A 15,923-nucleotide genomic window follows, 5' to 3' on the forward strand; every position below is an offset into this window, starting at 1 on the left:
ACCGGATCCTTAACCCACTGATGGAGGCTAGGGATCGAACCCACAACCTCATGGTTCCTAGTTGGATTCATTTCCTCTGTACCACGATGGGAACTCCCAACTATATAAATTTTGAATTACTAGGTTATATACCTGAAACTTGTTTTAAAACATATTAAAAGAATAACAAAAACATTTTTAAAAGTAATAAAAGAATAATTAAAAAATACAAGAATAAAAAAATACCAAATACATATGTCCTTCTTTCCTTTTTTTGGGCTTTTTTTTTTTTTTTAAGGGCCGCACCCATGACATATGGAAGTTCTCAGGCTAGGAGTTGAATCAGAACTGCAGCTGCAACCACAACAACACCAGTGGTCGAATCCATGTCCTCATAGATACTAGTTGGGTTTGTTACTGCTGAGCTATGATGGGAACGCCCCCAGATACTTATTTATTAAAATAAGAGCAGAAAAGTAAAAAAAAAAAAAAGAAAAAAGAAAACAGGCAATGATGACTTGGGAAGAAGGCTGTCAGCAGCATGGAAGATAAGACACGTTTTAAATCCTGGAGCAGTTGGGGACCGTAGAAAGAGCTCTAGAGAGGACATTGGATTTTATTCCCAACCCTGTTACTTATTTATTGTGTGACCTTGAACGAGTCACCTGATCTCTCTTGGCTCACATCTCTGTAAAATGAGGAAACCAAAATATACTTTCTCTAAAGTGTTTTCCCCGTTCTCAGGTTCTGTGGGTTAATGTCTGCAGAGCTCACTTAGAAAGACATGAAGGTCTCGGAGGTTAATGATGAGGCAGAGTTTTTCCCATAAAGTGGTGAGTTTATTTCCCAAGCATTCAACAATCAAGAGCAAAGGTCATGAAAATAACAAGAAAAATAAAAACCTGCTAGAGTCAACACAGAATGATTCAACATAAGAATCACTTGCAAGTAATAGTCTAACCATGATCCACCCTGTTACCTACAGATCCCACAGCAGTCCTCTACTTTTACTGATCCCTAGCCCTTCCTCTCTTGGAAATATTCTTCCACCCATTTTGGAGGGAAGAGATGGGGGACAGAAGCCTGGAACCTCTATCAGACATTTCCACTGAAGGAGAAATAGAAAGAATGAAAACTCAGGATCCGTATACGTCATTTCTCCCCTCCAAAACAAAATGAGATTGAACCTCTCCCATCAGATAACAGCAATATAAGTCAATACTTTCAATTTACTGAGATATAATGAAAACAGCCAGCGATGGCTCTTTGCTTATGAAAGATGTGGTTCCATTAAAAGCATTTAATTTAATGCCACACGGCATAATAAAATATGTGCCCATTCTTCACATTCCTCTGTAATGTTTCTTCTTCATGTCTGCTACTTTAAAGAGTTTCTTCTCTAAGTTACACTAACCTCTAATTAGCGTTCTTTTGGAGTTTCGCAACTTCTTATATCTTGCAGAAAGCCAAAAGAAAAAGGGGAGAAAGCTACAAGATGTAATTTGGTAAAGAAAGCAGGTTCAGTCCTTACACAACATACAGAACTGCCTGGTTTGGGTGACTTGGCTTGGAAAGACATTCATTGCAATGCAGGGAACATTTGTAGAGAGTCTGGTGCTTCGTGTGGGGAAGGGGCTGACAGAAAGATGAATAGCACAGTTCTGGACTTCAAGGAGTTCGACATCTGCTGCGGGAGATGGACTCCACCACTGCCAACTCAAGTGTGAGCTCCACCGAATGAGTTCTGTAACAGTCCTCACCCAGCTTCTTATATTAGAGTCCAAAATTTTGCCCAGTTTGCAGCCACACTTTTTGTGGCTTGTGTGTCAAATAGAAAAGGTATCGCTTTACTCTACACCTCTTAATAAAAAATCCCACCGCAATAATACTATTATCAATAACAAGGGCAGCTAGAATTTGTATAATGCTTGAAGATTTACAAAACACTTTCTTACTCAATGCGCCTTAAAACCACAGAATCAGAGATGTTTAAGTCAGGCAATGTTTTTCAGTTGAAAGTATTTATGTTCAATTTTCCACAACTAGTAAATTTGAGAGATTACCTTTTTCAAATATTGTAAAGAGAACCCCTTGCGGGCCATTTCCAGCTACGCCAAAATGCCTGCTGACACCCTTCAAGTATTAAAAAGAGCAAGCAAACCATTTCAACTATTTTAACTATGTGAACCAAACCAGTGGGGAATGCACATGACTCTGCAGAAACAAAGAACATTATTCAGCAAAAAAGATATGCATTCTGCATTAGGTTATAAAATAATTTTTTTCCTAGAGCATATTTTTAGATCATTGAGCTGCAAAAATGTTGATTTCTTTCTGAAACAAATTACCAAGAATTACTGAAACTGTGTTAAAAAATAGCAACTAATCTAAATTCCTTGTCTGACAAGCATTAAGGAAAATTATGTTCTCATAGCCACTAGAGGGATATGCTATATGATTCTCATACATATTGAAACTGTAAATCACATCAAAACTAATAATTTCACCCAGCTAAGTTCCTACTTGGTACATCAGATATTTTTATTTCAATCCTTAATGCATAGATTCAAGAAAATATTGGCCACTCTGGGCTGAAATATACAGAGGGACCAGCATATGTGAGCCACTGTCCATTGTCTTGAATCATCCATCATCTGACCTTAGGGTCTGGTTTTCTCCTCTTTCTGGGAAAGCCAGACTCAGAGCTGAGATTTAGAACGCTGTTCTGGCTTTACCACTATATGACTAATTGTGTGATAAGGGACAGATTATTCACTTGTTATCTCTGAAACTTTATTTCTCCAGAATGTAAAATGAACAAATTGAACAAGGGGGCTCTAAACTCCAACATCTTATGTTTTGGAGGCTTAAAGTTGCCAAAATATTTGAACAAGTGGCAGGGTTCTCAATTTAATTCAACATAGACATTATTAAGGGTCATTCTTCATATTTGATGCGCTGTGCTATGCACTGAAAATACAATGATATATTAGAACCTTTTTGTTTCAAATAGACAAAAACACACTGGCTTATATGGGGAAAAGGTACAGCTAGAATGAGGACCTGTAATGCCCTCGGGCCTTCTTATTTTCTTCTTTCTACTTTATTTGAAAATGAATTCTTCTACTCAGAATATGTGTGGCAGACAGAATCTAGGATGACTCTCAATTATACCATCCTCTGAACACTCACAACTTTGTGTAATCTCTCCTTGAGTGCAGGCAGGACCTGTGACTTGCTTCTAACTATCACAATATGGCAAAAGTGATGGGATGTCACTTCTGTGATTACATTACACAAGACTGTAAAGCCTTTAATAATAGGAGAAACCAATCAATTTAAAAAATGGGCAGAAGTTAGAGTTCTCTAATGGCTCAGCCGGTTAAGGATCCAGCATCATCACTGCTATGGCTTGGGTCACTGGTATGGTGGGGGTTTGATCCCTGGTATGGGAAATTCTGCATGCCACAGGTGTGGCCAAAAAAATTGTCAGAAGAACTGAGTAGACATTTTTCCGAAGAGAAAATGCAGATGGACAACAGGCACACAAAAGGAGGCTCAATAGCGCTAATCATCGAGAAATACAAATCAAAACCACAATGATGTATCATCTCACACTAGTTAGAATTGCTATCATCAAAAAAGAACACAAAAAACAAATGTTGGCAAGGATGTGGAGAAAAGGGAATCCTCATACACTGTTGGTGGGAATGTAAATTGGTTTACATTCCCACCAACAAGTTTACTCCTTGAAAATAAAGGAGTAATAATCCGAAAAAATAAAAACACACTAGTTCAAAAAGATACTCACATCTCAATGTTCATAGCAGTATTATTTACAATTGCCAATATATGGAACAACTTAAGTGCCCATCAACAGATGAATGGATAAAGAAGCTGTGGTGTATGTGTGTGTATGTGTGTGTGTGTGTGTGTGTGTGTGTGTGTGTGTGTATACTCAACCATAAAAAGAACAAATTTTTTTGGTCTTTTTACCTTTTCTAGGGCCACTCTCGCAGCATATGGAGGTTCCCAGGCTAGGGGTCAAATCGGAGCTGTAGCCGCCAGCCTACAACACAGCCACAGCAACGCGGGATCCGAGCTATGTCTGCGAGCTACACCACAGCTCACGGCAATGCCGGATCCTTAATCCACTGAGTGAGGCCAAGGATGGAACCCACAACCTCATGGTTCCTAGTTAACCACTGTGCCATGACGGGAACTCCGAAAAGAACAGAATTTTGACATTTGCAGCAATATGGATGGACTTGAAGAGCATTATGCTAAGTGAAAGAAGTCAGATAGAGGAAAATACTACTTGATATCACTTACATGTAGAATCCAGAAAATACAATAAACTAGTGAATATAACAAAAAAAGATTCACAGAGATAGAGAACGAACTAGTGGTTATGCGTAGGGATGGGGGAGGGAGAGGCACAAATTACTGAGGGTAAGATAGGCTCAAGGATGAATTTTACAACACGGGAACATAGCCAACATTTTGTAATAACTGTAAATGGAAATTAACCTTTAAAAAATAAAAAATTTAAATAAATAAATACATAAAAAATAAATTCTGTCAACAATAATGTGGAAGAAGCTGGAGAGAATATTTCCCCAGTTAAGCCTTCAGATGAGACCCCATCCTTCCCAGACATTGATTGCAGCTTTGTGAGAGACCATGAAACAGAGGACTCATGGAATCCATACCCATAATTCTGACCTATAATAACAGTGTAAATAGTGTGTGTTTTTAGTCAAGGAGAGTTGTGGCAATTTGTTGCGCAATAGTAGATAATTAACGCAGTGTCTTCAGGTACGTTCTTGTTACCTCTGATCCTTGGCTTTCTTCTCTGTGAGGGAGTGTATACACGAACCACCTCTCAGTGGTAGAAGGATGAAACAAAACATGTGGAGTGACAGCATTCTGTAACTCTAGAGGAAGATGTTCCATCAGTGGTAGCCACTGCTGCCACCCCAACCACCACTGTCAACCATGCATAAAGGAAAAGATCCATCAATAAATTTGGACCAGCTGTGCATGTTTGCCACCTAGTGAAAGAATCAATATGGCCCCATGAACTGCTGCCAGAAACTGATCTCCAGGATAAGGGTAAAAAAGAAAAAGAAAAAAAAAAAAAAAAAAAAAAGAAGGAGGCAAAAAACCCTCTAGATGCCTTCAGCTCTGAGGAGTTGAAGCTCAGCTCCTTGGGTTGGCCCTGACTGTACATGCCTCTCGCACCCAATAAATTCCTGGGTCCAGTAGTGTGGTTGGATTTGTGATACAGACTAATTAGTTTATCTTATGTCGGGGGTGGGGGGAGGGCGTTGTTGTGCTAGTTTTTCAAAGCAGCGTTTTCCCCAGTTACTGTGAAAAAGATGTTTGCATTTCCTTTATTACTCTTCCATCATACTTAACCCCCAATACAGATTATAACCTTTGGATATTAGTCACTGTCCAGTTGTAATACTTAAAATTAACAGGGTAAACATATATTTTGTACTGCTTTGCCAGAAAAGCTTGGCTGATCCAACAGAATTAACTCTGTAAGACAGATTTTGCTGTACTCAAGCTTTCTTTTCTTTCTTTCTTTCTCTCTCTCTTTTTTTTTTTTTGTTCCATCTTCCCCAGAGGAGTATTAACTCAAAGTCATCATGAGACCCATCGCAGCATGCTGCTTTCTGTACTATCATTTGCCTCTCTCCTTCTTTATAAGTTCTCCAGCTATTGGATGAATCACCTCCACACTGCCTCACACACCCAAATAGTGGAGGCCATCCATTTCTAAAATGGCAAAAATTTGGGAAATGGAGAAATCATAGATGCATTTTCATTTTCACTGATTACACTTTCATCTACCTTTTCCGTCCTGCTCAAGCCAGCTGCAGGTCTTATTCTGTTAACATAAAAGCCGCTATGAAATGCGGTCAGTGAGTGGTCTTTGAAAGAACTGAAGAAGACTGGAGTGGGTGGGAAGCCAACAGAGAGGTCCCCTCTAGAATTGCCTATTCGATGATGTCTAAAAATGGAATAGATTACTATGATGTTTTAACAAGGTGGTTGACACTTAAACCTTAGCAGTTTAGAAAATGACAGATAAGAAATGAAAGGACAGCTTTTTTTCTTTGTTCCAAAGTGGGTATAGTGATGAAGAGTTTTGAGGGGGTAAATTCTGAAAACAACAGTAGTTTAAAATAGTAGTCATTTAGAAGGCAGAGAGGTACGGCTTTCAGCCACTGCTTGTTTTGTCCCTCAGGAAAGGGAGAAATTATTCCTTGCGAGTTCTGCATTTGTGTTCATTAATGTGATAGAACACATTGCATGGTATTAGCGCTAGCTTTTGGCTGCTCCGATGTGGATATATTTTACTGTTACCATGAAATTAATGACTTCTAACAATTTGAAATATTCATCAGCCAAGTCTATGTTTTTAAAGATGAAAAATCTTGAGCTTCTTCATCTGTGAAATGGGGATAGTCAGATGTACTTGCAACATTTCTGTGAATTATTGGTTGAAATAACGTATATGAAATTGCCTGGCACACAACCGAGGTACAATAGATGCTGGAAACGATCCATAGCGATGAGGATGGTGATGGTAAGCCATGAAAAAGAAACTTCATCGGAGATTTGTATTCCTTTTGAAAGATGTCTTAATGACATATCCTTGGACATCTTCCTAGATGGGTTATTCATGTAATCACCCAATTCAGCATGCATGTGTTTTATGAGATACCTTTTCCTAAGCATTCCAAAGCCCCTCCCTCTTTATTCATTTAGAAGGCCCTATGGCAAGAAAACCAGCTTGCTTGAACAGCACTTGGTTTTATGCAGCGTCTCAAACAGGCCAAGTCAGCCTCTGGCTGGTTTGTTGGAACAAATAAAAAGTCTTCTTGAGGATTTTGATTGGAAAGACAAGGTGGGAAACCCTCTGCCTTCTTTGTAGGCAAGAGATTCCTTCCTTACCCATGAAGGAGGTGACAGTATGATGGTTTGTTCAATGTTAGCAGCTGATATGGTTAACGAGGTGTATGTGGTTGGAGGGGGGCAAGTTCAAGAAATGGTCTCTGATCCTTGATCAGCTCTGTGGCATGTTATCTCTTCATGACCGTGGCTTCCTTGTCATTGGGGAACATGTGTCAGCTTTTAGAGCAATTAACATCATGGCTAGTTGAGACTAAGGAAGAATGAATGATTTAAACAACCTTCGCATTTTTAGTTCATTTTATGGAAAAGTCTATTTTATTTTATTTGTGTGTCCCCAGCATGAGTAAATTACTCCATTAATATTAATCCTTGGAATAAGGTAATGTGTGCTTGAATGTACACATTCAATTCAGAGATTAATTTAACAATACTTTCCAATTTCACCTTGGGAGCTGAAACCAAGAGTGCTGACACCAGGTAACTATCAATAAAATATACAGGAATCATTTTTTTGTAATTAACTGGGGACCAGGCTGTGATTACCTCATTCCCTGCATTGTAACTTGTCATAATCACACACACACACACACACACACACACACACACACACACACACACATGCACGTGCTCTTGAATCAACCCTCATTTAAGAATTTAATGCCATTCGAGCTACAGTGAAGGGAGATGGTGAAAAATGGAGGAAAGTTGAGGCCTGGAACGAAGGTGAGGCTGGACTTGAGGACCCAGCATTGAGATTACACCATCCATATCACAGACGACAAAGGCAAAACAACCAGGGAGTCATCAATTGGCTCAGGGAAGCCCGTGAGGGCATGACACACGGAGAGTCTTTTCAGTGGCGCTTCTTTTGTTTATCACCAGGTGGAAGTCTCAGTGTTTTCTGTGGTCTTTTAAAATTCTACGTAAACACTATGATTCCCTCTCCCTGGAGAGCTAGAGAAACTTTGGTTCAAATACGGTTTGAGCATGATTAAGTGTCTGAGGATGGATGCGTCAGAGCCTGAATAATATCCTAGTGCTTCTCCAGAGAATGCTCTTAAGGTGTCTGTCTCTTAGCTAGGGAACCCTGCCAAGGCCAACTTACAACCAAGTACCTTGATTATCCAACTGTCACCCCAAAACAAAAGCAGCAGCAAGAAAAATATGAAATGTAAAAACACTGAAAGGAGTTTGTAGCTGCTGTTGTTTTACTTTGATCGAGGAAAGGATTGAAAACTCAAAGCCATGAAGGCTTTAGGAAAATCAGTACCTGGCACTCACTATGATGTGAAGTGAACTGGGCTGGGGAGGATCCAGACACGAGGCATAGCATTAAATCAATTTAGCCTTTGTCAATGCATTTCAGAAGGGGATGTTCCCCTTTTTGGGCTGGAAAATCTTTGCTTCTGTACACAGGCTGTGGATTATTGCATGAGAAAATGTTTTCTTGTGTCCATCGTGGTGTTGGCAAGACAATCTCCGGTGGGGAACTTGACCCTATTATGTCCAGCCTAGCTGAGGACAAGATCGTGAAATGGCCACAGACTTATTTTTTTCCCCTTTCAAGAGAACATTTTGCTTTTCTTTGCAATTCCACTTGGAAAGAAAACAAATTCCTGTTAGCAGTGCTGTGTAGCAATGTTGCTTTGCTGGATAAACGCACCTGGCTGAGCAAGTCTTTCCCTGCCTTGGGGATCGACCAGAGACTCATCACATTCTGGCCGAGTTGCCAGGGCCCAGGCCACCAGCTCTTCAAGGGCAGGTACTTTGCTCAGTTCAAGGTCTGGCATCGACTTTGCTGAATGTCGTCCCCGGGGACTCAGACAAAAGTCTAACAAAGCTAAATGAGCTTATTCCATAGCTGATCCTTTTAAAACACACAGAAACGTGTGAGCCTTGTGGGTACGTGGGTGGCCCAGAAACAATCTGCACCCTCATTCATCAACGAGTTTACATGTGAGTGCCTCTTCTTCGTGATCAAATACTCAGCGCTGCTCCTGTAGCCTGAAAGCACGGTGGACAATACGTAAACGAATGGGCAAGCTTTGTTCCAATAAAACTTTGTTTACAAAAGTAGTCAGAGGGCCACATATGGCCTGTGAGCCTTAGTTCATTGACCTAAATGCCATTCTTTCTTGTCCTAAAAAAAGCAACTGTCTCCCCAGGGGTCTAGTTCCCTTTTGTGACCACATAGAAGAGCAAATGCAAGCCTCTTGTATAAGAAATCCCTTCAGGAGTTTCCGTCATGGTGCAGCAGAAAGGAATCCGACTAGGAACCATGAGGTTGCAGGTTTGATCCCTGGCCTCGCTCAGTGGGTTGAGGATCTGGCTTTGCCATGAGCTGTGGTATAGGTCGCAGACACGGCTTGGATCTGGCACTGCTGTGGCTGTGGTATAGGTCAGCAGCTGTAGCTCTCTGATTAGACCCTTAACCTGGGAACCTCCATATGCCACAAGTGTGGTCCCAAAAAAGACAAAAAGAAAAAGAAAGAAGGAGAAGGAGAAGGGGAAGAGGAAGGGGAAGGGGAAGGAGGAGGAGGAGGAGGAGGAGGAGGAGGAGGAGGAGGAGGGGGAGGGGGAGGGGGAGGGGGAGGGGGAGGGGGAGGAGGAGGGGGAGGGGGAGGGGGAGGGGGAGGAGGAGGAGGGGGAGGGGGAGGGGGAGGAGGAGGAGGAGGGAGAGGAGGAGGAGGAGGAGGAGGAGGAGGAGGAGGAGGAGGAGGAAGACGACGAAGAAGACGAAGAAGACGAAGAAGACGAAGAAGAAGAAGAAAGCCCTTCAGCTATTTGAAGGTGATGATAACCTTCCTTTCAAGTTATCTGTTTTCTTTTCTCCCATGACCTCATCTGTCCTCTCAGGTGTCCTGGCTTCAAGTCTCACCTCCTCTTGAGTGCAGTCGGCTTAATAATTTTATTTTGATACCCACAATAATATGGGTGTTGGAAAGAAAGAATTTGGACCCCAAACCTCCTTTTCTAGACAAAAACAGGGTTTCATTTTCTGTGTGCTTTAAAACACAACCCCACAACACACACACACACACACACACACACACACACACACACACACACCCTTTATTCTTTACCTACGGCTGTCCTGTTAGCCCAAACGCTGCTCATCCCAAAGGCTGCAGCCTGTCCGGATGACCCCATAGTTCACCCTCCAGGCTCCATGCTGATCCCCAGGTTCTGTGGGGTCAGTGCCCCCTCTCTCTCTGGGCTGGCATTTTCTTTCTTTGAACCTAGAGATGCTAACACAGTCAGATGAAGTAGACTTGGAGGCGAATGTACTTTGTGAAGCATAACATAATGTAATGTAATGTAATATAATAGGATAGTATAGTATAACGTAATATAACACAAAATTATAAATAATATAAAATTATTAGGAATTTTCAGGACCAGACTACCCAGGAGGCAGCCCAGGTTCAAGTCCTGGGGTCTGCCAGGTAACAGATTGAGTCTAAGGGAATCATCCCACCACGGCAACCTTCGTCAATGCCCTGAATCCAGGGAGGAGCCCCTCTTTTGTGCAAAACCACATGGTCTGCAGGCTGATCCCAGGTCTTGCCACACAACCCTGCCAACTGCTCTCTCCTCCTGCCAGACTGTGAGTAAAGCAAAGGCAGGGACCGCGGATGTTCACTGCTGAAACCCTGGAGCCAACAGAGGGCTGGGCACATAGTAAGTGCTCAATAAACATTTATTAAATGAATGAATGAGTTCTAGGAAAAGCCTAGCGATGGGTGAACTAGTCGCCCTTCTTGCGCATACCATGCACCCACTCCCACCTTGGCAAGCCCATCTCACACTCAGTGACCTGTGTGGTGGGCTTTGTCCCTCACAGTGGCTCTGCAAAATGCTGAGGTTGTCAAGGATCATGAGCCCTTGTCCCTAAGAGTGATGGAAAGTGCCCCAGGCAAGCAAGGCCAGCAAATCTTTGCCTGGTGGCTGCCTGGAGGCTGGGTCCTCTCCTCCCGCTCTCTGCCCCCTGTCCCTCCCCAGTCACCACCCCATAGTCCCATCTCAGCAAATGGTCTAGCTTGAACCTTCAGGGAGGGGACAACACTCGCAGAGACCATGGCCTCCTCCATGCCTGTCCATCCTCCTGCTCTCGTCTTTTGGGGCTCATCTCTTGCCCACAGGAGCTGCTTAATCACAGCTTGGTGAATTTCCCCTCCATATCCCTTCTGATCAGCCCATTCCTGCTCCCGCCCTCAACACCTACTCATGCCTGGAGACTCAACACAAATGCCACCTCCTCTGTGTAGGCAGCTGCAATCCTGCAGACAGACATCTGAACTTTTGTCTGTGCCTCCAAAAACAGTACTTGGTAATCCCTATAAGACAGCGCTTATCAATTCAAAACAAACTTGAAGGTCTAATGAGGTTAATAACAGCTAGCTTTTATTGAGAGTCACCTCTTCCAGGAACAATCCTGGTGACCTTATACACACATCTCATTTGCAATCCCAAACGTCAGATAGGCATTTTCTATATTATTATCGTCTCCAGTTTTCTTTAGCCTGGCAGACCAAATAGAGGAATGGTGAGGAATGTGGGCTTCGGGGTCCAGATGTCCAGGCTGCAATGCCCAGTTCCATTCATTTGCCAGCTACATGACCTTAGGGAACCTATATAAACTTTCTGAGCATCCTTGGGAAAGAGTTAATGAGGTTCCAGTGAGCTTTGGTAGTCAAAGCCTTTAGTACTGGAGGACCTGGCATGAGTTAGGCCATCTATAAATGTCCCGAGGAGGACCCAGAGGACAGAGGGCTGATCTAATTCACCTTGCATCCTCAGTGCCTAGCACTGTGCCTTACTCCTGTGCACGCTCCTTAGAAATGTGCAAAGATGTTACTCCATTGCAGTGCAGATGGACATTCTGAAAAGATGGGGCCCTACGGATTCCTGGGCTTCCTTAAACCTGATGTGCTCATACACCACCCCCCATTCAGAAAAGCATGAGGAATAGTCATGAGATGTAGCAGAAGTCCTACCTGTGGCCTTCTTGCTCCCCCCGCCCCAACACACACACTATGAAGGATGAACACGCTGGCTTTGACACAGGCCAATATTTTTCAAATCTTTGTGAAGTGTGAATGAAATGTTTGTACTGTCAAATCACATTTTCCCCACAGGCTGCCTTGTTTCCTGGAATCGTGGAGCCCAGATACTGGTTGTGCGTGGAACACAAACTCTGAGGTTTCATTTATTGTAAGCACTGGGTTTGTTGACTAAATCCAACGTCCAATTATATCTGCATCTTGGGAAGCAGGCTGAAGAAAGAGCCGCCTGCCCACATGGCACTGAGAAACAGTCCTGGAGTTTCTGTGGACCAGCTGCCTGGCTACCACCACCCTTGCAGAGTGGCTGGGAAATTCAGAAGGGTGCCTCCCCATTTCACTAGAAAACACTGGCTCTCAACTGTGGCATGTGGGCTGGGATGCAAAGTGTTCTTCTCAGAAAAGTGCTACCTTGGGCCCTTGGCTTCTTAAGATACAGGTTTCTGCTTGGATGGGTTTGCAGGATTTTTCAACAAGAGTTACTGGTATCTCAATAAAAATAATAATAGGAAAATAAGGCAGTCACTGGGCCAACAAAACCCATTCAGGCCCTGGTATTTCCCAAAGCCCCTCAGGGATGGGACCTGCCCTTTTGAGACCCATCGCCAGGATGTGGGGACTTCTGTGGGCAGGAAGATCCCTCTTCTCCTCTGCAGGGTCTGTCTTCTGCCTCTTTCTCTCCTCAGCCACACGGAGGGAAAGGGAGAACAGTAGGGTGAGGAAGGGGTGCGGGCTTGGTCCTGTGGGTTCGGTGGCAGGAATGGAGCAGGGAAGGGGGGCTGTCTGCACCCAGCTGTGAAGGAGACAGTGGTAGGGGGTGGGGAGCTTGGAAATCAGAAGGCCTGGGCCTCGCCCAGCTTTGAGGCACTCAGTGAACCTGGGCAAGCCAGTCACCCTCATCCGAAACAGCAGTGGCACCTGTCCATGAGGGACTCTCCCAGACCCCTGCCCCACTCTCCCTGGTGCACTTGGCGGGAAGTCCCACAGCTTTATAACAAAAGCATGTTCACATTTAAGGGGCACCTTATGTGCTAATACTAAGCCACCAGCTTTGGAGACCAAGACTCTATCTTACCGAAGTTGTGAGGTAGCTTAGGGCGCATTCTCCATATTGCAGGCAACTGGAGGGACCTCAAATCCCCAAACAGGAAGGCACCCTGAGTCAGATTATGTGGGCAACTGAATACAGGAGTGGGGTGGCGGTGGGGGATGCCAATATGGGGGTTACTTTGCTCGCAAGGATGCTGTCCCCGAGATCCCTGGCCACCCCTCTGATTTCAGGAAGGCAGGAGATGCTCAGAGCCAGCCGAAGCCTAGCGACCTGGGCTTCCATGATGAAGAGTCAGTAAGGGAGCAAAATATCCAGGAGGGAAGGAGACAGACCAGAGGAAGGAGGAGGCTCCCCCTCCACTCGCGTCCTCGGGTCCCCAAGTGCGACACGTGGGTAGGAGCGTGTCTCATACCCACCCACGCACCCACTGCCACATTCCTCGCACTCCCGCGCGGGCAGGGCCCATAGCCGCGCGTCTGTGGGCGCCGGGCCTCCACCAGCCACGTCGCCACCACCTGCTGCTGCTGCAACCCTAGTGGAGGGGGAAGGAGCATCCCCGTGCCTCCCCCATCCGTCCCCGTCCAGCGCCGGTCTTTCCCCCACCCCCATACCCCCAGGGCCGGGCTGTTGGGTGTCTTCCCCGGGCCCCCTCCCCAGCGCAGAGAGGGCGGTGGAGGGAGGAGCTCTGGCCGCAGCCACCCGCCCTCCCCCACCTCCGAAGCTCCCCCTCCCCTCCCCTCGGCTGCCGCAGCCCCGCTAGTGGTGCGCGTCAGCGTGGGCTCCCCGGAGCAAGTCGCTAGGTAACGGGGCTGGCTCCGCAGACCCGGGGCCAGGGAAGCCCGCGTGCTTCGTCAGCAACCGGGCGCGGGCGGGGGGCGCACGGACCATCCCCCATCCGGGCCTGCGGACCCCGGCTCGAACACCGCCCCCTCCCAGGATGCCTTAACCCACGCAGCTCGCCGCCGCTGAGGTGCCCCTCCCTTGCAGGGACCCCGACGCCGCCAGCCCCTTCCTCCTTCCTAGCCGGTGCGCACAGCTCGGTGAGCGGCCGGGCGGGCGCCCCCACTGTCGCGATCGCTGCTGCCGTTGGTAAGCTGCGCTCGGGGCCGGGGTGGGGAGGGGGGGCACGAAAAGCCTGGCATCTTCCGCCACGGCAGCCGCCGGGCCGGCTATGTGCTAAAGTTTTTGGGGCTCGGCGCCCCACCCGGCGGGCGCGCAGCGCGGGGCGCAGCGGCGCGGTGGGTGGGGCGGCGCGGTCCTGCGGGGCGCCTGCCGCCCCCGGACCCGCGGGGCGCAGTTCTACACGCTCTCAAGCTCTCTCTTCCTCTCTTTTCCTCCGCGTTGCCTCCCCGAGGTCCTCCCGCCGAGCCCGGGAGTGGGGCATGAGGAGCCCCCGGGCGCCGCCCGGAGACGACCCGGCTGCGCGCACACCTCGCCAGCGGCGGACCGGGACATGAGCCGCGCACACGGGGTCCGGCGCCCGGCAGCCAGCCCCAGCCGGCGGCGGCCAGCGGATCGGCGCTGCCCGGGAGAATGAGGCAGGAGCCGGCGGCAGCCTCCTCTTTTTCCTCCTCCTCCTCCTCTTCGCCTTTCTCCGGCTCCGGCGCCCGGGGCCCGGGCCGGACTGTGGCTCTGCTGCGTGCCCCGCGCGCCCCCCGCCCGCCTCCGGATGCGCTGCTCGGTAAGCCAGGCCCTCCGCCACGGGAACAAAGCCCCTTCGCACGGTCCCAAAGGCCGCCTCTGAACCCCCTGCCCGACCTCCACGCAAAGCCTGCGGGGCTTCGGATTGAAGCCCTAGATTCCCCCATGCCGCAAACCCTGCCTGGAGGCTGAACTGCCGGGCATCTTCGAGAGCTGGTGCTTTCCTGGGCCATCAGGAAGGCAGATGCGGGCGGGTTTGACAGGCAGGCGGGAGGAGACCTGTTTGGTCTAGATAATGATAAAGGCAATCTGGGTTCAGACTCATCATTTGCGAGGGGGAGACGACGCACATATAGTGACCTCGTAGCGGATGTCCAGTCTGGTTTGTGTGCCTCCAAAGCTCCCGAGGAAGTGGGCTTCCCTTCTTCTCTGGCTCAGATGAGGAAACTGAGGCCCAGGGACCTAATCAAGGTCACAAGGCCAGGAGGTACAAACCAGGGAGACCCGGATTGGAAACCGGGGGGGGGGGGTTCTTTGCACCCCTCCCTTGAGCTGATCCCTTTATAACAAACACACCTGTCCCAGTTATTCTACTAACTGCTCCTGTCTGGAGTTATCGTGTGTGTGTGTGTGTGTGTGTGTGTGTGTGTGAATGTGAATATACTTGTGCTGATGAGAATCCACTCAGATGAAATAAATTGCATGTATTTTTTGTCCATTCCTTCCTTTGCCACATTGTTGCCCACCCTTATGTGACTTGTAGGTGCCAGGCCACTTCTGCTAAGGTAGGGGGATCCTATGTTCCCCTGGATGCCTTCTTTCTTGGGATTCTCTTTCTCCCAGGCCTCTTAAAGGATGCAAAGGGCAGCACTGGGTCTTCTCGTGTGCCTCTTCTGTGCTGTGTGTGCCCAGCACGTGCTCAGCCTCGGAACCAGTCCCAAACCAAGTCCCAAACCGAGTCCCAAACCTTGCTATGATGTGAGGGCTAATCAAGGCTCCTGGCCCTGGTTGTGTAAGTCTTGGTGATGGTTACTTAACAGGCTGATCCCAGATGGCCACCGTGTAGGAGCCGACCCTGTCGGAAATTTTATCTTGGTTCTTACTTGCCAACCATTGCCAGCAGATCTTCATCCTTCTCAATCCTGAGGAAAAGGAGAGGGGATTTTAGTGCAGACAGGAGGGCTTAGTTGGCCCCCAGCCCTCTCTTGTGCAGCTTTTCACTGTTTGCTTAAGTGCATTTAGGTCGATCCTGAAAGAGG

The 15,923-nt window shown here is 46.9% G+C and overlaps 1 protein-coding gene across 2 annotated transcripts in view; it reads left to right on the forward strand.

Moving 5' to 3' along the window:
• Positions 1-13,784: 13,784 nt before the first annotated feature.
• The window catches only part of TUNAR (transmembrane neural differentiation associated intracellular calcium regulator), a 61,684-nt gene continuing 59,545 nt past the window's right edge, over positions 13,785-15,923 (forward strand). Inside the window, exons 1-2 of one of the 2 annotated variants that reach the window (XM_084967056.1) lie at positions 13,785-14,112; positions 14,378-14,704. In XM_084967056.1, the coding sequence (XP_084823182.1) occupies positions 14,693-14,704 (12 nt within the window). In that variant the 5' untranslated portion in view covers positions 13,785-14,112; positions 14,378-14,692. Of the gene's footprint in view, positions 14,113-14,264; positions 14,705-15,923 lie in introns of those variants that run through there. The other variant, XM_084967057.1, reaches the window with a different exon arrangement.

This window comes from Sus scrofa, chromosome 7, assembly GCF_054392235.1.
Source record: "Sus scrofa isolate SSC_HxYL_T2T_F1_AM1 chromosome 7, Sscrofa_HxYL_maternal_Yorkshire_Landrace_v2.0, whole genome shotgun sequence".
Classification (NCBI taxonomy): domain Eukaryota; kingdom Metazoa; phylum Chordata; class Mammalia; order Artiodactyla; family Suidae; genus Sus; species Sus scrofa.